The sequence below is a fragment of the Festucalex cinctus genome, chromosome 21 (assembly GCF_051991245.1).
Source record: "Festucalex cinctus isolate MCC-2025b chromosome 21, RoL_Fcin_1.0, whole genome shotgun sequence".
Taxonomy (NCBI): Eukaryota; Metazoa; Chordata; class Actinopteri; order Syngnathiformes; family Syngnathidae; genus Festucalex; species Festucalex cinctus.
In genome coordinates, this window is record NC_135431.1 from 3,985,780 (window position 1) to 4,010,134 (window position 24,355).

Consider the following 24,355-nt stretch of genomic DNA (forward strand, 5'->3'; position numbering starts at 1 on the left):
CTGAAAGAGCAACGGGAGCGGGAGCGCAAGGCGCGTAAGGCCAAGGCCAACGGCGAGGACGGCGGCGGCGAGTTTGACGACCTGGTGTCGGCGCTGCGCTCGGGCGAGGTGTTCGACAAGGACCTGTCCAAGATGAAACGCAACCGCAAGCGCATCAACAGCCAGAACTCGGACGGCGGCCGCGAACGGCCCGTCACCAAGCTCAACTTCTAGCCACGCCCCTCAGTTTTTGTTTTTTTGTTTTTTCCTTTTACGTTTGTTTCACTTTCTGGATGAACGTGCTACGTTCCCACACGCCGTTGGACAGGATCTGCTGAGTTCAGGTTTGTTTGTTTTTTATGTTTCATTCCTTCCTCCGAACAGGACGACGATTCCCCTCAAAGACTACAAAAGCGGGGGCCATTTTGTACAAAGTAATGGGTGGAAACTCAAGCGGAACTTTTCCCCTCGTCAAAGCTTTAACTGCGAGCAAAAGTAGCTGAGAAGCAGCTTCTTTGTTGTTTTTTTAAACAATTTGACACGTGTGCAACATTTCTATCTATAATATCAGATCACCGTTTTGTTAAGAGCTGGCCTTAACTCGTTACGATTTTGACGGCAAGTCGGTACTTTTCCAGGCCTAGGCCTGAAACGTCCAAGCAATTTTCAGTGTGGGCACTTATGTCGTGGATGACATATGGTACATGCGCATTAAAAAAAAGAAAAAAGAAAAAGAAAAGTGTGCTTGTTACTTTGCACATATAAAGCTGTAGTTCCCGTGCTAAAATGCCATTAAAAACATACCCAACAAGGCAACAATTGTGGTTTTATTCCTTGAGTAGAAAAAAAACAAAAAACGTTGCAACAGCAATGAATTTTCAAAATAACTTTTAACTGCTGAAAATTGCTCAATGAGTCGAGTGAAGTATCTCTTTAGTATTATAAAGGTACAACCTGGTATACTTGTACCAGTTAGTTTACTACTTGTATTGTAATAAGAGGCTTTTTTTTTTCACCTATACAATCATTCATCTACAGACGTTCTTGGATTCTATACTGTGAAGATTCAAATGTAATTTACAGATGAGTGGCGAAATGTCAGGCCAATTGAGAAAAAAAAAAAAAAGTCAAGTGAGGGTCACTTGAGCAGAAAGCCGTCTTTTAGCTGGTCGTCCGCCTCCTGCACAAAACACGACGTTCCCGTGTAAAAGGCTCTGCCGGCCACCTCCACCACCACCGCCTTCAAGTCGCCACACGTGCTCTCCTACACACGTTTGAGAAGAAAAAAAAAAATGCTCAAGTACAAGGTAGCAACTAAGCAGATTAACCCTTTTTCTGGATTTGACATTTTCGGTGTCTGTGTGGCCATTTTAAGATGTCATGTAGTGATGTTATTTTTATGATTATTAGCAGTAGTATATTCAGTAGGGATGTAACGATAACGGTGATATCACGATACACAATATATCGTCAACGATATTAAAAGCAGCACATCGTGATATCGTATTGTGATGTTTCGATATCGTTACATCCCTAATATTCAATTTGTTTTTTGCTTCTTTTACTGCTTAACATTTTGATGTCATTTTTTTTACCTCGTTTGGAAACTAAAATGTTACATGAAATTGCTCCCTTGTTTAAAAATTTACATCGAATCGCATAGAAAACATATTAAAAAAAAAAAAATGCTTTTGAAGTGATGCTTGAAATGAAACTCAAATTTACCCAAATGGTGTGGATTCCATCCAGTAAAGAAAGCAGAATGAACGTTGTTTTCAATTGTCCAAAAATAGCTACAATGGAGCCAAAAGGTAGAGTTTCATGTAAACACAACATTGTAGAGATTTTTAAACAAGCTTAAGCTAAGAATGACAAAAAAAACAAAAAAACATCAAAAATTCGTGCATGGATCTCCGAGATTTGGGCAGGTACCTCGACAGCTTTGCCGGTGAACTGCGACCCCGTGGCCCCGCTCTGGAACGTCCTGGACTGGTTCAACTCGATCTGACCTTTGTGGTACTGGAGGGCCACTCGCGCCGTCACGCCGGATCCGGTCGGGCTGCGGTCCACCTTCAACCCGTCAAAGTAAGAATGTGTGTCAAGGTCCTGACTCAGGATGATGTCGAGCGTTAATATGTTAAGTTAGTAGGTGACCTGAGCGTCGGCGAACACGCAAACGTTGGCGGTGGCGTCGTCGCAGAATTGATCTTTGCCGTCGGTGAGGATGGTGCCGTACAGGAAGGCCAGGTCGTCGCTCAGCGGGTGGTGCAGCTTCACCTGCGAGGAAAGAACGAGCGTGTTTCAACACCTAACACAGGGTTCGTTCATTTTTTTACTTTTTATTAAATTCAGCGATCAAAATAATGACGATGATCGGCGATGGTGCAGCCGTGCATCAATCGCACCTGCGATTTGACGGCTTTGGTGACGGCCGTGGCGGCGTCCACCAGATCTCGGGTCCGGGACGCGCTCACGTCCAGACCGAAGCGCTGCGCGTCCACAAAGGCGTAGAAGGCTCCGCCATAGCTGATGTCCACCGTCACGTTGCCAAAGCCTTCTACCACCACCGTCACGTCTGCCGCCATTAAAAAAAAAAAAAAAAAGGGTGCACTTACAGGCCTAACACTTACGTTTGATTATCAAGCCCTGTCATAATTGACACTTTCATTTTGCAATGAATATTGCTGAGCTAAAATATTTAGTCATTTTTAAAAATTCAATCAAATGTATAGAAATGAGTAAAATAAAAAAACATTAATTTAAATATTATATACCCATTAATTTGCCATTAAAATTTCTTATTTTATTTGTCATTCATTCAATAATTGTTTAATTTATTGTAAATAGTAATAATTAAAAAAATGTTTTTCATTAAAGAATGGGTTGATGAAAGAATTCAATTCATTCAAAATAAAATAATTATTATTTCAACAATAATATTGTCTTATTTTTTGGGCCCCCTCCAAGCACCTGTGGCACAGGAAGAGAAAGTGACATCACTCACCCGTTGCAAAGACGAAGGCCGGCACACTGAGGAACCTGACGGCGCCCGTCTTGCCGCGGTCGTACTCCACGAAGGCCCGCACCAGCCCGCACGGGCAGTGGATGTTGACGGGCGTCTCGGGCGAGCGCGGCTCTTTGACCAGGCCGTAGTCGACGGCAAAGCGCCCCAGGGTGATGACGGCGTGGCCGCACATGGTGCTGTAGCCCTCGTTATGCATGAACAGGACGCCCAGGTGGGCGTCGGGCAGCTCACTGGCCACCAGCAGGGCGCCGTACATGTCGTAGTGGCCGCGCGGCTCCAGCATCAGCGCCCGGCGCAGGTGGTCCAGGTGCTCGCGCGCGTAACGTCGCTTGGACAGCAACGTGCGGCCTTTGACCTCCGGGTAGCCGCTCACGATGACGCGGAGGGGCTCGCCGCCCGTGTGCATGTCCACCACCGACAGCTTGGCGCCCTCGTGTGGCGGGAGCTGCACGTCCATCGCTGCCCTGAGGAGCAAAGGTGACGTTTTAGTATTTGACATCCATTTTATGAACAGAAATTAATTTACTGCTTGTGTTTGTTATAACATTTATGCGACGAGGACCTCTGAAAAAATATTTTCACGTGAATTCGCCATCGCAATGTTGAGGGCGAAAAGCGCAATTACGTTACTTTTCAACATCATACAGCCCACTTTTTATTTTCTTCTTTCACTAAGCACGAGCAGTGCCAAATTCGAAGCCTGCTTGTAACTCAGGACACAAAGCAAAAAAAAAAAAAAATGACCAAGTGACAGCTTGTAAATCATATAAACTGGGAAACTTGTAAGTCAAGGATTGTCAACATTCTATGCATATTTAATATTTTAAAAACTATTTATTGATCTATTGCATTTGTACTCATCAGGGTATTAACATTTTTTTTGTAGTTAAGCGGCAGAACTTATATTAGTCAAACCTATGTATGAAATATAATATTAATTTTGTAGGTTGTTGTTTTAATTACAACGTGCGTCCAATCATCTGACAAACAAGCCGAGTTCATCTCCACGTCTTTTTAAGAATTACTCGTTTTATTTGACGTTAGTTTACTTGCTTTAACGCCTCGCTTCGACATTTCACATCGGAACGACGCGTTCGATTGTACCAAAACTAAACAAACAAGCTCAATATAAGCAATAATTCAAGAATCAAGAGTTATAAACATTCTCGTTTACCTGCGCGAGTTACGGCGTGAGTGCCACTTTTTCTTCTTCGTTGGTTTCTGGCATTTTTGCCACTGTGGCGGTTGGCGCATCACTCTGGAGGCGCTTTACTACCACCCAGCGGCTATAGGAGGTATGAGATGGACCCCGTCATAAACCACAGGAAAAAAAAGTACAGTAGAACGTTTGAACCAAAATCAATTAATCGAATAAGTAAAAGACTTCTCATTTTGATCACATTTAGAACTTGTTGAAATACTTTTTCAACGTATGTGAGCACAAAAATAAAAGAAATTGCAAGCATCAAATATATAAGAATTTGTGTTTGTATTGTGGGCACAAATAGAAACAATATTATGTTCTTGACCTATTTAACTCAAATGACAATAATTCTGCAAAGTTGACTGACGAAGTAAAGAGACAGAACAGCAGATGGTGGGCAGGCATCATTGTTTTGTTTTTTCCCCCCTGTTCTTCACATTAGTGTAGAAAGCTTCCCTGGATGCATGCAAAGGCCTTTTACAAATCTACAGTTATGTACAACAATGTGGTGGAGAGGTCACATGCTTACAAAGATTGATTGTCACACAAAAGACGAAGTGGGATTTTACCCAAATGACAAAAATCACACTCAGATTTGCATATTATTATTCCAGTATTCCTTTTGAACCGGATGCATATCGCCCTCTATTCAAAACTACCTGAGCGTTACACTGCACTGAGTTATCATTGCATCTAACCATGAGTAATCATAATAAATACAATTGCATTCAATTTATTGCAGCCACATCTCTGCTTTGCATGCGTATGGCAACTAATAATCGTTCTTAGAGGTACGTAAGGGGAAACACATCCTGCACTTATTGCCAGTCCGAATTGAAAAAAATATTTTTTTAACAAATAAAAACAGACACTGCATTGTCTGTTTTTATAAATTAATTAAAACAAGCTATAATTATTACCCCCCAAAAAATCATGTTAGCTTTTGTATTGATGTAATTTAAAAAAAAAAAAAAAAAAAAAACTAATCAAAAACTAAACATAGCATTATTTAAAAAAAAATAATCATGTAAAGCTAACAGAATTTGACAGTCATAACAAAATAAAAAATATAAAATCCTAAACGCTTGCCTTGCCACATGGTAACATATTATTAACAGGATTCATGGACAACGCATCACTGAGGTTTTAGTCAAGTGTAAGGCACCAATGCTGACTCTCTTTTATTTTCATGTACGTGTTTCATTAAGAAGCCTGCTAGCTGTTGACCTCCGCATTTCCACACCACATTCCCGACAGACGAGCTAGCATGTCGACGAACGCCTTCGTTAGCACGTTGCACGCGCAGCCAAGCACATTTACGTTACTTGGTGAAAAATCCGTGACCCAGTGCCATTTTTACAGGTTGTAGGTTGTTCTTTTACTTTTACAGTCCACTTGCCTTTGGGTCAAGTTGGTGCACTGACCAATCACGGCCAACAGGTGGAGCCTGAGTTTGTGATTTAGTATTCAAAATTGTGAAAAATCGAAACCGTGTTCTGCTCTCACTGAATGCACTGAAACCACACCCCACTCAACTGTCAATCAAATTACTATTCCAGGAAAAATAACAAAACGGTGAGTTGTCTTAAATAGGAAAGCAGTACAATAATTGGTGTCAATGGAGTATATTGAAATGATACATCTCGAGCTATGGACAACCTTTGTATGTCGGGGGAGGAGCTAAATTTAGCCTAAGCTGTTAGTGGAAGTTATGGAAAGTCGTTGCCACAAAACTCCAATCACAAGGCTTTTGTTTTGAAGGGGGTAATGTAAGATGTTTGACGTGTAATGCCTAGAGATGCCAAAAGATGGCGCCAAAATACTGGATAGCCGATTGCCCACACATGCCAGTGCAAGCCGTTGAAGTCATAGGGCGGCCATCTTGCTCCTCCCACCTCGCGAGCGTACTACTGTATAAACTACACGCTATACGTAAAGATGAGACATATACAGTTTGTAGGCAGTTAGTATAAGGCTGGGGGGCGGGGTGAGGGGTGGTCGGGATAGTCACTATTTTTTAACAAGTAAAAAAATAAATAAGTGGGCCCATTTTCCTTTTATCACTCAGTTCCTTAGACCCCAATAGTAGATAATAAAAATATACACGTTTCCTCCTGTAAGCGTCATTAAGCATATAATTTATACATGGATTTAAGGCAAGTTGTAAAATGTGTGAAGTCTTCTTGTTTATGTTTAATAAATTTAAAACACCACATTGTTATGTTATTTCTGCTAAGTACTGTCTCAAATATTCTCCAATTTCGATACTGTAAATGTATGCTGAGAAAAATTTCTTGGGAGGAGCAATATGGCGGCCTCGGCCCTCAAAAGTCTTGGCCCGATTGGCAAATCACTACTCTTAGGAGAGGTATTTGGTGCCATCTAGTGGGGGAATACAGTACTGTATGAGTAACATTCCTGTTTGCAGTTCTTCAGTCACGTCATTTTTTTTTCATGCAGTGTTTTTAACATTTCTTTGGCAGGCCGGCTCGCGAATGCTTCCGGGCGATGATTTTTGCGAGTCTTTCGAACTAAAGTTTGTTATCCGATCCCCTCAAAAGGGCCCGTCGTCTTTCGCGAGTCGAAGCGAGGCGGCGACGAAGTCTTGCGTTTTGAATCTGGGCCTGGGCGAGGCCGCGGGCGGCAGCGAGAGTCTCCTTTTGGCCGAGAGCAGCCGGACGACCTCGCCCACCTGCGCCTCCAGCTGGGCAAGCCGGCCGCCCAGCGCCTGCACGTCGGCCTTCAGCTCCTGCTTGGCCTCGTGCAGCGCGGCCTGCAGGAGGTCCCGTTCGGCGGCGGCGGCGGCGGCTCCGAACGGGTTCCTCTCCATGGGGCTGCGCTCCAGGGGGCTACGCTCGAAGGAACTCCTGCAGTCGCCCACTCGGTCGATGCGCAGGTCGCTCTTGGTGATGCCGCTGTCGCAAGAGTCCGTTTTACGGAGGGCGCCGGCTTCCCCTGCGTTGGCTCCGCCCCCCGTAGTCCCCGCCTCCCCGCCGTCACCCTGGGTCTGGCTCTTGTCGGCCGCTATTTGCTCCGACGACTGAGATCCTTTCGTCCAAGCCTCCGCCGTCTCCGGCGGCTTCTCCTGCTCTCCTACCGAAGGAGGAGGCGCAGTTGAGGTGGCGTTTTTAAACTTCGCCCACCCTCTAGCCCCTCCCCTGCGAGCGGCAGGGCCCCCGGTCCCCTCCCTGCTGAGCCCCTGGCTCGGCGGTTTCTCCGCACAAGGCCTCGGTTGAGACCCCGCGGCGTCCGCGGTGCAGTTGTGCTCCGACTTGTCGGGTTGGTCGTGAGTCGCGTTGGCGCGCGGCGGCGGCGGCTCCTCCTGCACGCAGTTGCAGTCTAGGTGCGGGGACGCTTCTCCCGGCGTCTGGCCGTCCCTCTGCTGCCGGAACCTCTGGAAGAGCTTGCGGACCGGGTGGTCGTCGGGAATGGAGAGCGCCACCTCGTTCCTCTGGCGCTCCTGCTCGCGCTTCACGTCGGCGATCTTTCGAAAGATCACCTGCAAAAACGAAAGGGAAGCAAAGGCATGAAACCACGGCAGTGTGGTCAAAATAGAAAAAAAAAGATGTCAATAATTGAAAAAAAAATATTAAGGCGTAATGTTCCATTAATACAACATCCTTCCATGATTAAGGTGTGAACCCTAACCCTAAGTAAGACGTTTTGTTTAATATTTTTTCCATCAATAATGGATGTTTAAAAATCAATTCGGCCGCCTATTGAATCAATTCGAGAATTGCACACTGTAATATCGCAATATATTGCCAAATCGATTTTTAACACCCCTAATATATACATATATGATAAAATAAATAAATATTTATTATTACTACTACTACTACTAATAATAATAATAATAATTCTCATTTTGAAATATATTGCAAGGCTCCAACAGTGTTTATATTGTCGCTGGGTAAAAACAAACATCACAATCGACACTCTTAACTGTAAAGGACTGAGTCAGCAAGAATCGGCCGCCGGTGTTTGGTGCATACAGTTGATATCATTTCACTAATGCGTTTTCAACCAGCGCAGCACTTTTGAGCGTGAATGTAGAATTTTTGTTGTTGTTAAAAAGCATTAAAGCTAAGCTAAGCATTTGCATTTGGCTGAAATATTCAAAAGCTGCAAGCCGCAATGCCCTGGAGGACGCCCTTAATGGAACTGTGATGCAATCATGGAGGAAACGCTTGTCTGAAGCCGGAGCCAAAACATGCCCAGTTTTTTTTGTTTGTTTGTTTGTTTGTTTGTTTTTTGGGCAAAAAGTCAAATATTATCACTTGACCTTCATGAACAAATGTTGGCAGTGTTACCCGTTTCCTCAGGTTGCAGGTGAGGATGAGGTTGCGCGAGAAGGAGTTGGCGAAGGCCGTGTAGAACTCCAGCACCCGCATCAGCGCGTCGCGCCGGATCACGTGCAGGTCGCAGTAGGTCAGCGCGCGCACGTTGGCGCACGCTCGCGCCATCGTGCTCTCCTTCCAGAAGACGTCGCCGAACACGTCGCCTTTACCTACACAGCAACGACACAATCATAATGGAAAGTCACTGGCTTGAGAATTGAGAGTACAAATTATATATATATATATATATATATCACATTCAAGCCAAAGAACTAGCATCAAAGAGCTAGCGACGTCGTTAGCAGCTGCTATCTGTTGTTTGCTGTCATTTAACGGACGTTAGCACGTTAGCGCTCATTAGCTGTCGTTTGCAGTCTTTAGAGGTCATTAGCAGTCACAAGCAAATCACTAGTGGTTGTTAGCAGTCCTTAGTTGTCATTAGCATCCATTAATTATTGTTAGCTATCATTATCTTTCATTAGAGATCACAAGCAGCAGTTAGCGGTCGTTAGATGGCGTTAGCCGCTCATGGTCAAAAGCAGTCATTCATGATTGTCAGTGGTTAACAGTTGCTAATGGTTGTTAGCTGTCATTAGCGATTGTCAGCAGTTGTTAGTGGTGACTTGTGGTCGTTAGCGGTTATTAACCATTTTTGCCTTGTGTACATGTTTGGGGTCATTGTTAGCGGACATTCAGTAAGTGTTTAGTAAGTATGAAACGTTGGAGTAAAATTAAATTAATGTGCTTAGTGATAAGCCATTTTTTTTTTTTTGTGTAATGAAGGATATTCATGTGTTTTTAAAATCCGGACAATTCGAAACATTTAATCGTCGCCCATCTTGCGTCGTCACGTCGTTGCGTTGTCACGTCCTCACCCAGTATGGCGATGACTTCGTCGTCCTGGATGACCTCAAGGGAGCCGGAGACGACGAAGCAGAGCGTGTCGACGCTCTCGCCGATGTGGAAGATGAGGTCGCCGGGCGCGCAGTGCGTGGTCTGGAACTCCACGGCCAGCGAGCGCAGGCAGCCGTCGCTGGCCAGGCGGAAGGCCGGGTGGTCGTTGAACACCTGACGGTTGAGGTGCACGCAGATGTCGGCTCGCATGTCTTTGGGGCAGATGGACAGCACCTGGAAAACCAACAACAACAACAACAACAACAAAAGGCAAATTGGGGCATTCGAAAGTCACGGTGTAATAAATAAGAGTAACGAACGGTACCTTGTCTGTGTCGATGCCCTTAGACATGGCCCAAGTGGAGACGATGAAGTCCATGACGCGCTCGCTGAGGCCTTTGGGGACCTGGTAGAGTTTGAGGAAGTCGCGCACGTTGTTCAGCATCTCGTGGTAGCGGTTGGTGTTGGTGTACATCTGCTGAAAGATGGTGGTCACGTTTCCGAAGATGGTGGCGTACAGCAGCGCTGAAAGGTACATGACACATCACACGCTATCTTTTAAAAACAAAACAAAACTGTATAATAGAAAGTAAGAGGAACTGTTAGCATAATTAGCCATAGCATAGCATAGCATAGCGGTAGCATCATTAAACCTCTCGAACAATTCTGAAATTTATCACTTTAGGGGCGGCATGTTTTGCCTTTTATGGGTTGAAAGAATTTCGACTCACAGCAGATCGGATGCCTTCTGGGAGTTTGTTCCAGAAATATGGAGCGTAGAAACCGAGATCTAACTTTAGGAACACAGACAACCTGAGCAGTCTGGATGGTTCACACTGGATGTATTTTGGGCCTAAACCGTTCAGAGCTACCAGGACAATTTGAAAGAGTATTCTCTGTCAATTTGATTGTTTTCTATTATGTACATGTAAATGTTAATCAGAAGAGGTCACAGGATGGAGCCTTGAGGGACTCCACATGTAATTTTGGTCTGATGTAATTTAAAAGTTACCTATCCCTTCCATTTTAAGTAGGAAACGCCACCGTTTTTGTCCTTCCCCCCCGTCCCACCCCTGACTAAATTGAAGTGCAAGTTGGCACACACCACAATCACAAGCGTTGCATATTATCATTCATAATGCACGGCGGCCATGTGAGCCAGTCCCGGCTGCCTGCGGTGACCTCAAAGAGTCAGTCAGCGTCTCTTAACGGGGCGCGTAGAACCAGTCAAGGGGAAAGAGGTTTGGGATGCATATCCAGCGAGATGGCCGCTCGCTCGCCCACTTACTGTACACCCGCTGCGCCGAAGGCCTCGGGGCGCGACGCTCCCTTTTTCTGGCCGCCCTCGCATAATCACCCATATCCATAGCAGGACATTTATTGGTGGTAATTGTACCCCAACGCGAGCGCGGACCATGCAAGGGAGTTTTCGTGATTTCGCAATAGCGCCGCCGGCGTCCTGGTGGTGTTGTTCTCGAGGGGAGGCGGTCGGGTTGGAGGTTGGGGGGGTGCAAAACTCCCAAGCGCGACTGTCACTTTGTGTCGCCCTCACTGTTGTTAGTGCATCACTTTACATGATGCTGCTGCGCAGAGAAACCCACTGGCTGAGGTGCAAAGACGTTAAGATGAGCAACTTTCAATATTGAAGAAAAAAAAAATCAGGTTAGCATCAGTATCACCAAATTATGGACTTGCTTATGTATTTGTAAAGATAATGACTGACATAATCAGAGATGTATTAATTTACCCTGGCATGTGTGATATTTTATTTTACGTTTCTCATATTTACATTCATAGCCTACCACTCTGACGGTATCGATCAGGACTTCTACAAAAAAAAAAAAAAGACATAATTGCAAGGTTTCATTTAATACGTGAGTAACTTTGGCATTATTATAGAGAAACACTTATCCTACAGATAGTTCACAATTTCATTTAATTTGAATTAAATATGTTATTATTATTATTATTTTTCAACCCTGTAACCCTTGTGAGGAATAAGCGGTCAAGAAAATGGATGGATGGATGAATAAATATGTTATTATTATTTTTTTATTATTATTTTTCAACCCTGTAACCCTTGTGAGGAATAAGCGGTCAAGAAAATGGATGGATGGATTTTTTTAAATTATTTATTTAGTATTTTATTTATTATATTTCTTATTTTTAATATGATTTACTTCCTACATAAATACAAACTGAGCATTATTATTATTATTTTTTTTAAAGCGCTGGATCTAATTTATTTAATTCCTTAGGAAAGCAATGAGCAACAGTTCTGACATGGCATAAATTTGAATTTAATATATAATCAAAAATGGTTCAACAAAGCAGACTGAGCACTGTAATAAATAATGCTACTATTTATAATATGCATCTGTATTATTTAGTTACGCATTAATATATATTTATTTTAATTTTGTTCCTTACAAATTTAAATTTGAGCTTAACATTTTTACTATAATAAAAACATACTCTTTGATATGATTTTTACACTGGATCAATTTCATTTGATTACATTTGCTTTAGTGCTCAGAAAGGACACTTGCATCATCATACGGCAAACATTCATGTCATGTGCATCCTGCACAGTGGAGTTTACTGAAGGTATTAATTTCAAAAACTTCAAGCCTTGCAATCCAGCAGACGCTTTTTTTTTTGTAAATCTGCACTTCAAACAGAATTCCATGCCATGTCGTTTTCAACAGCGCGTTTTTAACCAGTGTACACAAAGTGGTGGTCTCTCTCGAGTGGTGGGCGGTGACGCTTCCCCGCTGAGAGTTTCCCACAGAAGCCACACGTGTGCTCGACGCGTCACTTTTCATCAGGGAAGCGACGCTCGCTCCCCGGTCGGATCCGTGACTGCGGCTTCAATGGCAACACCAGCCATTGAAGTGTTGCCTTGCTGTCTATTTATTTTCCAACACTGACATGTTGGGGTGGCTCGCTTGAAACATGCAAAAGGAACGATCACATGTAGAGACGACTACGAACCGATTGGGCTCTTTTGGTGCTAATCCGGGTGAAAGTGTGGGAGACAATTTGATTTGTTTTTTATTTTTTTTGCTATTTCTGTCATAATTTTCCAGTCAAGTGGAATTAGAAAAAATCCATATTCATGTCCATTAAAATTCAGCTTTTTTTTGTTTTGCCATTATTTATAGATGAAAGTCCGTGAAGTAGCGTTGATACGCTTATTTTATTATTTATATACATTGACGCTTTTTGCATAATAATACAATTCTAAAATATGCATGTGATTTTGCAGGTATTATTCTTGTCCACATGGGGTCACCATCCTTATCTGTGACTTTGAATGTGCGTGGCTTTAAAAGGCGTGGCCTGGCCTGTGGAAGGCCGTTAACTGGCGAAGTTGAGCGACTTGGCGTAAAAATGTGCTTGTTATGCGTTTATTTTTGTTCAAGAAATCGATTTAAAAAAAAAAAAAAAAAAAAGTGGTTTAGTCATTAACCTCATTACAATCCATTCTAACGAGCAATATTAGGCTCCGTTAAATTAGCTAACGGCGCTCTATTAGCTAGCCCACTGCAGTTGTCGGTAGCTGAAGTGACGCAACCCCAAAGTGAGTTATCGTACTTACATCCCACCATCATCATGGCCACGGAGAAGATCTTCTCGCCGTCGGTGGTGGGCGCGATGTTTCCGAAGCCGATGGTGGTGAGGCTGGTCATGGTGAAGTAGAGCGAGGAGATGTAGAGCGTGTCCTTGTTGGGGCCGCCCTCCCAGCGGCCCGTGCCGCTGGCGTTGTAGCGGTACGGCGTGCCGATGCTCAGGGCCAGCTGGTAGAGCCAGCTGTCCGTCTTGATGCTGTTGGTGGCCTCGTCGATGACCTCGTAGTCGCCGATGCTGTACCAGATGCAGGCCAGCCAGTGGGCCACCAGGCCGAAGACGCACACCAGCAGGACCAGCACGGCCGCGCCGTACTCCAGGTAGTGGTCCAGCTTGCGCGCCACCCGGCCCAAGCGCAGCAGGCGGATCACCTTCAGGGAGCTGAACAGGCTGCTCAGGCCCTGAAAGAGGAAGGCGGGTAGAAAAAGTCTACACACCCCTGTTCGAAATGCCAGCTTTTGGGCATGTCAACAATATTAGTGAATTATTATTTGATTATATTAAAATCATAAAAGGCTTGCAAGATTTATTTTTGCTGATTTAATTGCATTACAGAAAATAACGGACTTTATCACAATATCCAAATTTTCTGAGACAGTCCTGGATATTCATTTTCACTAAATGGTGAAAAATTGAAATCAAAAACTTAAAAAAAATACCAACTGCATTATTATTTTTTAATGTTAAGTATATGTTTATTGAACAACATTTAGGGAGTTAAAAAAAAATCTGAGTCAATAGACATCTTTATCTTTATTGCTATAATGGGCTAAATAAGTGAAGTATCCCTTTAAATAAAAACTTAAGTAAATAGCTCCGTATTGTTTGCGACAGTAAATACATGTTTTTTAATTTCAAAATATATAAGTATTAAAATTGTACTTATCTTATTTTTAATTTCAAACAAAGACAGAAGGTGCAGAGACTTCCCAGGGTCAAAAGCACCTATGAAAATGTAAATAATTACATCCCTGATTTTTTATTTTTATTTTTTTTTTAACACCTTTTTAAATAGTTCTATTATCGGCCGTATGGTTCTTCAAAATGGCCGATGCCGAAATTTATCAAAACGTTGAATGCTGTCTGTCCCTATAAAATACAACTGTTAAACAAAACGATCAAAATGGATTCATAACTCGCAGAAAAGCGAGGGAACATTGTAGAGCATATTCATTAATGTTTTTATTTTTTATTTTTTTTTGGTTCCCCCAAAGCGCACGTGGCTTCCCAAAGCAAGAGCGCAAGTGGCTTACTGGCAGCACCGAGTCCTCCGTCCGGGTGCCGTTCCGGTGGAAGTTTGAGTCGCCGCGAAGATGACCGGCTGGGGACGAAGGCATGACGAAGTCCTTCCAAAAGACAAGATCGAGCGTCAGCGTTTCAGCAGCGCCGCCGAACGTCGGCACGACACTGACCTCTTCGAAATGCTCAAAGGCGTTGATGATGTCGTAGGGCAGACACGACAGCAGGTCGATGACGAACCACGTCTTGACGTAGTTCATGCGGATGAGCCGCGCGTCGGAGATGACCTCGCCGGCGGGCCCCACGAAGGTGGTGTGGAAGTTGAGCACGATGTCCACCAGGAAGATGACGTCCACGATGCTGTCCAGCACCAGCCACACCAGGATGTTCTGCCGGGTGCGGAACGACACGTTGTAGGGCACCATGATGGCCGTGTAGAAGGTGAGGATGAGGATGACCCAGTCCCACGTGGTCTTGAAGGTGCAGTAGTGCAGGATGATGTGCGGCGGCGTCTTGGGGGCCTCCTGCTTGTACTGCGGGAGGATGTCCGAGCCCAGTTGGAGGGCCTGACGCAGGCGCACAAAAATTCACATTAAGTACTCCCGCGTGTCAAATGAACAAAAAGAAGCAATGGCGTTGAGTTCTGGATAGATAATTTTGCGGGACTAGAATTGTTGAACAACAACCACTGCTGTTTTCTGCGGCAGGTGATACAAAGAAAACAGCAGAGGCCCCACAATCGAACCCTGTGGAACACCATACATTCCATTATACACGGCAAATTCATTTTGCAAATATTCGTCCGACCACTTTCTCTTTTTGCTGAACATAGCCAGTATAAATAGACCAATATGTTTTGTTTTGTTTTCAGGGCCGATACTGATTATTTACTAATAAGGCCGATAACCGATATTTGAAGCCAATGTTCATTTTCAGTAAAAAAGGGGGGGAAAAATATTGGCGCCCAAATTTTTTGAAAATACAAATGTCAATCTTGACTCTGTTGCAATGTCTAAAATCATTATTATCATTATTATTATTATTACTATTATTATTATTATTAGATATTATTATTATTTATTATTTTTTGTTTTTTTATTTATCTGTCATAATGTCTAAAAGCATGGTTATTATTATAATTATTATTATTATTATTATTGAACAATTTTTCAGTGTTTTTTTTTTGGTTTTTTAAACCTTAAATTGACATCCTTTTAAATTTCTAAGAAAACATTCAGGGAGTATGTCTTAAAAAGTTGAATGGAAACTAAAGCAAGTAAATACCATATCTCTCTACAGTTATCTACAGTAAATATTTTTCCCCAAAATAAAAAAAAATACCTGAAATCTTAAACTCTGCGATTGGCTGGCAACCAGTTCAGGGTGTACCCCGCCTACGGCCCGAAGCCAGCTGGGATAGGCTCCAGCACCCCCGCAACCCTTGTGAGGAGCAAGCGGTTAAAAAAAAAAAAAAATGGATGGATGGATGAAATCTTAAATTTTCACATTACTTCAGATCTACCTCATATCGGCCGTCAGATTAAAAAAAAAAAATAATAAAATAAAAATAAATAAATAAAAGGCCAATACCAATATTTGTCAAACTGCCCAATATCGGTGCCGATAGCTCTAATAGCTAGTACGAAGGGATCACAATAATCAAGAAATCACACGACGTACCATCACAACAGCCACAAGTCGACTACTGAGCGCACTAAATTCCCTTCAAAATATTTAAAAGTTTCGATTTTTTCTAATGGATTTCAATGATATTCCAAAAAAAAAAAAACAACAACTCAGTGCTCCATGATTTACAGCCGTTTTGAAACGCGTCCTCATCTAGTCACGAAATTATTGCGCATATTTCCATTTAGGTTGCCCACCTCTGCCAATCTGGACGGCTTGTGGCTGACCTCCGTCTTGCTCAGCGGCGCCATCTGCTGGACCAGGTTGCGATTGTTGGTCAGCGCTCGCGTCAGCCTGGCGAATTTGGTCCATCCTGAACACAAACGAACCCCCCAAAAACATGACAAATTCTAATAGATAAATATAATTAATATCAATGATAAGAAAAAATCATGTTTGTATTTTTATTTTAGATTATTTTATTATCTTTATAGTATTTTATCTTGTTAAATATTTTTGCTATATATCAGGATATATTTGTTCTAAAAAAATGCTCTACATTTTTTTCTCAAATGATACACTAAAAATGATACACTAAAATAATTATTAATTAAAAAAAAAATCTGCAAAATTTATGTAATATTAAATATCATGAAAAAATGCTAAAAATAATGTAAGAGAAACCAAAATAAATCCAATTCTGCGTTTGATTTGAGCTGAAGTCGTTCACGTGTCCTCATGTGGTCCGACTCTTATTTCTGCTTCATGTATGAAATGAGAGGAAAACAAAAAAATGTTCTTGATGGCACGCTCAAGGGCCCGAGGACATGGTGGCGCTCTGTGCGAACGCGCGGTCGCCACTGCTCGCTGACCCGCACACGCAACACCTGGCCAGCTGCGGACGCGCGCTCGTCCGCCGCGTTGGTGAAAGCCGTCCGACCATTCGGCCCGATTCTTCAGAACCACGTGAAAAGGAACCGGAACGCGCTACACCCGACACGTTGGGCACACTTCATCCGTCCACTCGTTCATCATCCGACATCCCTCTTTCATCCATCCATCCATCCGTCATCTCGTCATCCATTTTCGACGTTTGCCGACATCCGACGGGCGTCCCACCTCGCGTGGCGTCGTCCTCGATGGGCTGCTTGAAGAGCGTGATGTCGCGGAAGGTGCAGAGGAAAAGCACCACCTTGTCGTTCTCGTTGCGGATGGGCGCCACCTGCATGTAAAGCCAGATGGGCGTTCCTTCCGACACACGCACACACAAAATGAGGAGAGGGTCCGAGTGCGGTAAGACCACCAGCCAACGGTGAGGCGGGGCTTACTGTTTTTGGTGTAGAGCAGCACCTCGTAGAAGTTGGACTCGTAATTGTCGAAGGTTTGTCGGATGTTGTCGATGGTCGTCTTGTCCGTCAAGTCGCCGTACATGAAGCTTGAAAAAAAACAAAACAAACAAACGCCACTAATTGTTCTCCCATCATGCAGTTGACTGATTAACTTCATAAAACAGGCATCCGTCTTTCCTTCTATGCTCCCATCCATCATCAATCTGTCCATCTTTCCATTCCTTTGTCATCCTACCTTGCAACCTTCCTTCCATCCATCCATCCTTCCATCTGTCCATCAATTCACCCATCCATTTTTCCTTTATCCATTATTCCTTCCATCCATTCATCATCCTATCCTTGCATCCATCCATCCAACCTGCCAACCATCAGCCTGCCTGACTTCTTTTTTTCCCATCCATCCATCCATCCATCCATCCATCCATCATCCTTCCATCTGCCCATCAATTCATCCATACATTTTTTATTTTCCATTATTCCTTCCATCCATCCTTCATCCCATCCATCCATCCGTCCATCCATCCATCCATCCAACCTGCCAACCATCAGCCTGCCTTGACTTCTTTTTTTCCCATCCATCCATCCATCCATCCATCATCCTTCCATCTGCCCATCAATTCATCCATACATTTTTCCTTTTCCATTATTCCTTCCATCCATCCTTCATCCCCTACTTCCATCCATCCATCCACCCTGCCAACCATCAGCCTGCCTGCCTGCCTTTCATCCATCCATCCATCCATCATCAGTCCATCCATTCATTCATTCATTCATTCATTCATTCATTCATTCATTCATTCATCCATCCATCCATCCATCATCAGTCCATCCATCCACCCTGCCAACCATCAGCTTGCCTTCCTTTCTTCCAACTATCCAATCCATCCATCCGTCTTCCATCCATCCATCCATCCATCCATTTTTCCTTTATCATTATTCCTTCCATCCATTAAGACATACTTCCATCCGTCCATCCATCCATCCATCCATCCTGCCAACCATCAGCCTGCCTGCCTGCCTTCCATCCATCCATTCATTCATTCATTCATTCATTCATTCATTCATCCATCCATCCATCCATCATCAGTCCATCCATCCACCCTGCCAACCATCAGCTTGCCTTCCTTTCTTCCAACTATCCAATCCATCCATCCGTCTTCCATCCATCCATCCATCCATTTTTCCTTTATCATTATTCCTTCCATCCATTAAGACATACTTCCATCCATCCATCCATCCATCCATCCCAACCCCAAGACCTCATAGCTCAGTGGTCAGCAGCGCCTTGTAAACTAGCGGCCGTGAGTTTGATTCTCTACTAGGGCCTCAATCCTTTCATCTTCACAACAACCCGCCAAAAAAACTCCACCAAATATGTGAAAACTTGAGAAATTTGGCAGCATATACTTGCACGTGCTGCTCCTGTGCATGACCTCGGCTCTGTGGTAGCCGGACAGCTTGCAGAATCCATCGTTGCTGTACACCACCGGCCACTCCAGGATCTGCGCGTTTCCCAACAGGAAGCTGGTTTCTGGGGGGGGGGGGATCCAAAATTTTCATTTTCTACTTGATGACATACAGTTTGTAGTCAAATCTGTCTCGTATCAGTGGAATTATTCATTCTATAACATATTAACATGTCTACTATTAACACTAAAATAATCAACATTATATAATTGGAACAAACTGCAAAAAAAATAAAAGCTTGAAAATGCATTAAAATTTCAAGCGGCAATAATAGTTGTTGATAAAATGTTTATGCTCCAGCCTCGGCCTTGATTAAAAATGCATGAGGAGCTGCAAAAGTTCTCAAGCAAGGAAATCTTTAGGAGTGAAAAAGCAGTCGTCCTAATGACTTTGGACGTTTCGGGGGGGAAAAAACACTTTGGGCTGGCGTGCGTTTGCTTGAAATACTCGACGCTAATTCAACAAACGTGTTTTGTTCCGTACTCATCAGAATAAATGTCATCGACTGTGGAGACGTCGACTTTACAAAGTTATTGCAGAAATGTTGGCAAAAATATGTGCATCGAGCCAAAAATATTGAACACTTTTGCAGGGTTATTTATAAATAAAATGCCAATAATAGAGAGTGTTTTCCAAGCTTATTCTATAGTAACGTAAATGACACCTGGGACGGTTGTGCTGTACGGCCGTTTGATTGTAAAGATATGTATCACTCAGCACTAATGCAGCCACTACTGAGAGATCAAATAGCAGCAAGTGCATTTAAGATGGCACGAGCCAACATATACTGGAGGCCTCTTAAAGTAAGTGGATGATCGCTGCACGCATCATGAGAATGCATTTTATCCCCACTTTATGGAAATATCATTACGGTCACTCTCAAAAACAATTGTCATTTCCCCCCCAAAATTGCTGTTTGTAAAGCAAAATGTTTTCTTATAAAATATAGAATTGTGAGTTATTTACTTTCAAGCTTGTATTAAAGTGTTACATACACTTGACATGTTGAAAACTATATTGTTTTTGTCAAAAATAATCATGCAAAATGCAACTCACCACTGGAGCGTCTGACAATATTCTCCAAGAAGGTGTTTTGCGGGGCCACCAGTCCTCTCTTGCCCCCGTGCATGGTGCAGGCTTCAGGGCGGAGACTTGGCGCCGCTCGCCGCTGTGGATGCTGAAGCTGGCATCGACCAAACAAGCCTCAACACTCAAGTGGCAGCAGCTCTGGATACAAGCGAGCACGCCGGGCAAGTTCGACCAATGTGTTGAATACGCTTCCGGAAATGGCCTTTCAAAATAAGAGCTATCACGGTCTAGTTTTTGTCATGTATCTTTGAATGTGAGTTATATAGTGGAACACGAATACGAGTTTTACTTTACAACAATAATAATATGCAAATGTTGCTTTTGTAGTTTGTTTCAAGCACTCATAGTCATAAGTCGACTACTTGTACAAATATGATGTTATATTTCCGGTCTTGTGATCGAGGGCTTTATTAAAACCCAACGATTTGCGCGATTTCCCTCCACTTTATCTCATATAAGATATGGCTTTTTCAAACTCTGAAATTACATTTACTGTATGTAATTTACACGTCTAAAAATATATGTTGTTTTATTATATTAAAACGAACAAGTGTTTTCCATTTTAGAACAGCAAACAATTAGAAGATGAAGTTGAGATCGTTGACCACAATAACTGTGGCTATTTATCAACTGTTTGCCATCCATCCGACATTCCTAGTTCTTCCCAAACAACCATCCTCATTTATTTCCATCCACCCATCACACATCCGTCCTGCGTTTGTGCTGGAAATGGACATGTGTAATACTCGTTCGATTCAGCAGAGGGCGCTCGTGAGTAAACATCGGACGTGGCGGTTAAGCGGGAAGGGTCGAAGAAGAAGAAACAATGAACTAGCGACGAAGCGGTTGTGGAGTGGACCGCCTGCCTGCCTCGTAACGGGCCGAATCCCGACTTGACGCAGTTAGCGAGCGGCACCCTCTGTGAACCGGGTCACGCTCCGTGATGTAATACTCGACTCCACTTGGACGGACTTTGATTTCTGCTCTGCCAAATCTCCCACTTCGGTGGGTGGACTACAGGTCGCTATCAGCGAATGCAGTAAACCGCCGAGGCGTTTTTTTTTTTTTTTTGTAAAGCTGACCATGATCTCGCGTAAGTGAAAGCCAAGCAAACGTTCTTTGATATGGCGACGGACGTCGTCAAGACATTCGTGGAGACGTGCAATTATCTCCAGGACCCCCAACTGGTGGCGAGCTTCCAACGCCTCTGCGGGGTCCGGGGGACGTTTCCGGAGAAGGCGAGCGATGAGTCGCAGCACGGCGGCGGCGGCGGCGGCGGCGACGAGCGCCCGGGTCTACGGAAGCGGAGCCCCGGGGACGGAGACGACGTCGTCGGCAACGGGGCGGCCGTGCACGCCAACGGGAAGCCGAGCGAGACCAGGCCCGACGCCGACGACGACAACTCGCCCACCCGGGCCAAGCCCTTCCGCAGGAACTCGCTGACCGGCGACGTGGGCCAGGAGTTCCTGATCCACAACAAGTTCCTCTTCTATCTGTTCACCTTCGGCACGGAGCTGGGCAACGAGATGTTCTTCATCGTCTTCTTCCCTTTCCTCTTCTGGAACATCGACCCGCTGGTCAGCCGCCGGCTCATCGTGGTGTGGGCCTGGAACTTGATGGTGGGCCAGTCCACCAAGGACATGGTGCGCTGGTCCCGGCCGGCCTCGCCTCCCGTGGTCAAGGTGGAGGTCTTCTACAACTCCGAGTACAGCATGCCGTCCACGCACGCCATGACGGGCACCGCCATCCCCTTCTGCCTCTTCATGCTCACCTATGGACGCTGGCAGGTAAAACGCGCACACCACACCAAGCAGCAAATCAAAAGTGCAAACCACGTCCAAGAAGGCTTTACTCACATTTGGATTCATTGCTGCACGTTTGCTTTGTTGTTTATTTTTCAACATGAAAGCAAAGCATTGTGCAAAAGGAGTAACAACAGCAACGTTGGGGGGGGGAAAAGGGCACTATACATTAAAAAAAAAAAAAAAAGTGGTCGATGTTCAAGAATAAAGAGTACAAGTAATCAAAGTCATTTGACACTAAAGTAAAAATTCCGTGACTAAAGTTGAATAGTTTGAAGTTTTTGGATTTTCAAGATTTTTCTTGACTAAAATCAATATGAGCATCGAGTTGGATTTTTACACAAACAAAAAAAGATTTTATAAAAGTCACAATTTCAGGAATAAAGTCATTATGAGAAGAAACTTTCAATACTCAATCATTTTTTTAGAATACATATATTTTTAAAAATACATATATGAATGTGATTAAAGCCATGATAGTCAACAGTATGATAGTCGTAATATTAAAAATAAAATAAAGGAGTACTATTATGGGGATTAAGTTGTATATTTTTAAGAATAAAGTCAAAAGATTACAAAAATAAAGTGTACAGATTCCAGAACAAAGTCATAAATTGTCTGTTTTTAATTGAGGAGAAAAAAAGTAGCTTGTAAAGTTTTATTTTATAATTAGGTTAGTTCCATTGTGTGCTACTTTTTCTACACAGATTAAGTAGAGAGGCAAAAATCTTAATTAATAATCATCAAAACAAACTATTGCTATCTTTGTGAATCCAAAATGCTGATGTTTGAACTGCCCTATGAGTTTTTATTTTATTTTTTCAAATAATAAGGTGATAAGAGCAGCAGGCGATAGCTCGGTCACGGTGACAATTGCTGAGTACGCCTTTTACATCCTCGTAAATCACACTTTGATATCTAATAACAGCAGTGACACGATAAACCATCACCGTACCTGACGAGAAGGTGTGACTTGACTGTACACGCGCGACGTTAAGAGAGATTATTGATTTTTTTTTTTTAACAAAATCTGGAATTAGCTGCTGTCGTTTTGTTTGTGAATACAGCAAATTAGTGAAAACAAGCAGTGAAGATGTTGTTGGTCATCAAAATGTGTTGACCTGAAACGAGCAGATAGGAGATAAGAGAAGAATTGTGGGAGTTTTTTTTTTTTTTTTGGTCATAGTTAACCCATCCAGTCCCAGGCATTTTCACTGAACCAACCCCCTTCTGTTTTCCTGGATTTTGACAGATTTTTCAAGGCCCACAGATTATTGTGTTCGATTGCTATAAAAACATGGAACCTCCCAAAAGCAAGATTCATCAGGAAAAATTTTTTCTATCTGTTTCAGTTTTGCAGCAATTAGCATTAGAATATAACTAAGTTTCATCAATATTCACAAATCTGTTTAAAACCGTGGGGGAAAAAAACATAGCCCTGGTTGAGCTCTGATACTCTGCTGTCACCGACTGGCCGTTTTTGTAATAACTACCATTGCTTCAAGCATTCTGTTTAGTTCAGAGGCTGCATCAAAGACGTCTTTATGCTCTAGCTTTAAAACAAAACAAAATAAAAAAAAAAACGTATAAATACGTCTTTGGGAGCATGGTAATGTTTAAAGTAGAACGTATTTATACGTTTTTGGGAGCAAAAGTGTTCAGTGGCAAATATTGAGGGAACAGTGCCGTGCAGTAAAAAGACTTAAAAAAGACGACATTGTCCATTTGCTATTTGTTGCTAGGTGAAATATAGTAGTCATGACTGACCTATTATATCGACTGTTACTTCAAAAGCAATTTATTGATAGAGATGAGACCTCTTTGTGCACAATCATTTTACAAGCAAACTTCCAATTGTGACCCAAGAGGTAAAATGGCGCAATGCGTCTAAGCTAACAGTTGCATCCATCTCGCTTTTGTTGCGCGCGTTTCGCATCTGATCCCAACATGAGCCGACACGTTTGCAAGGCTCGCCCAGCGGTTACCTGGCCTTCGCGACGCGTCATCGCCAAGGCGGCGGGAAGAAAGTCGGCCAGAATGTCGGCGGGCCTCCCCGCCGCTTGTTCAGACACAACAGCGCCGCCGCTTCCTGTTTCTAAAACGGGCCCACGGCACAATTGCGGATCTGAACAGCTCGTTTTTTTTTTTTGCACGATGCAAGCGAGACGCGCGTTCAAGTGACGGCGACGACAGTCACAAGATGTTTGTTTTGTTTTGTCACGCAGTACCCGTTCATGCTCGGTTTGTGCGTGGCGCTGTGCTGGAGCTTGCTGGTGTGCGTGAGCCGAGTCTACATGGGGATGCATTCGGTTCTGGTAAGTGTCAACAAACACGATTATCAAGATTGTTCGCTACATTGTTGCTTGGCAACTGAACCTCACGAAGGGAAAAAAAAAATATTCTTGTGTGTCCTGCAAATGACTCGTGCCAGTTTTAGACAAGAGAGTGACAGGAGAAGTTGGACCAGTTTCCCCACTTCTGATTTGACATCATCAAATATTTTCACTCAACATAAGCAACAACGCTACATTAATTGGCTCCAACGAAAGGCAAATGAGGGCAAAAAAAAAAAAAAAAGCTTCTCTAGTAGCTACTTGTCACGGAATGTGTAATCTGGTCATGGAAAGAACCCATAAAACATGTACCGGATAACGTTGGCATGATGATTTGATTGCTAAGCGACTGCTGTTTGTTCACATCAAACAAACGTC

General features: G+C 43.4%; 4 protein-coding genes across 12 annotated transcripts in view; 2 read left to right on the forward strand and 2 right to left on the reverse strand.

The window, feature by feature from the left end:
* daam1b (dishevelled associated activator of morphogenesis 1b) overlaps positions 1-6,307 on the forward strand; it is a 39,429-nt gene extending 33,122 nt beyond the window's left edge. For 7 of the 8 annotated variants that reach the window (XM_077511534.1, XM_077511540.1, XM_077511537.1 and 4 more), the window contains one exon: positions 1-6,307. In XM_077511534.1, the coding sequence (XP_077367660.1) occupies positions 1-213 (213 nt within the window). In that variant the 3' untranslated portion in view covers positions 214-6,307. The other variant, XR_013281407.1, reaches the window with a different exon arrangement.
* l3hypdh (trans-L-3-hydroxyproline dehydratase) lies at positions 789-4,293 on the reverse strand. 2 transcript variants are annotated; one of them, XR_013281410.1, is made up of 7 exons: positions 4,179-4,293; positions 2,984-3,468; positions 2,385-2,554; positions 2,134-2,256; positions 1,912-2,049; positions 1,705-1,772; positions 789-1,243 (listed from the first exon to the last, which is right to left on the reverse strand). XR_013281410.1 is itself a non-coding variant. In XM_077511546.1 (6 exons), exons 1-6 carry the CDS (start codon positions 4,256-4,258, stop codon positions 1,118-1,120), a joined length of 1,122 nt encoding a protein of 373 aa, XP_077367672.1. In that variant the 5' UTR covers positions 4,259-4,293; the 3' UTR covers positions 789-1,117. The 2 variants fall into 2 exon arrangements, 1 of the variants encoding a protein (XP_077367672.1); XM_077511546.1 differs by lacking the exon at positions 1,705-1,772.
* LOC144010913 (voltage-gated delayed rectifier potassium channel KCNH5-like) lies at positions 5,171-21,682 on the reverse strand. The gene is made up of 12 exons (XM_077511438.1): positions 19,810-21,682; positions 18,694-18,817; positions 17,266-17,372; positions 17,057-17,185; positions 16,195-16,310; positions 14,485-14,877; positions 14,326-14,418; positions 13,044-13,473; positions 9,768-9,967; positions 9,424-9,676; positions 8,522-8,718; positions 5,171-7,707 (listed from the first exon to the last, which is right to left on the reverse strand). The coding sequence occupies exons 1-12, from the start codon at positions 19,880-19,882 to the stop codon at positions 6,763-6,765; spliced, it is 3,060 nt and encodes a 1,019-aa protein (XP_077367564.1). The 5' UTR covers positions 19,883-21,682; the 3' UTR covers positions 5,171-6,762.
* The window catches only part of LOC144010985 (sphingosine-1-phosphate phosphatase 1-like), a 7,673-nt gene continuing 3,922 nt past the window's right edge, over positions 20,605-24,355 (forward strand). The window contains exons 1-2 of the mRNA XM_077511545.1: positions 20,605-21,629; positions 23,870-23,959. Coding sequence (XP_077367671.1) covers positions 20,967-21,629; positions 23,870-23,959 — 753 coding nt within the window. The 5' untranslated portion in view covers positions 20,605-20,966. The remainder of the gene's footprint in view (positions 21,630-23,869; positions 23,960-24,355) is intronic.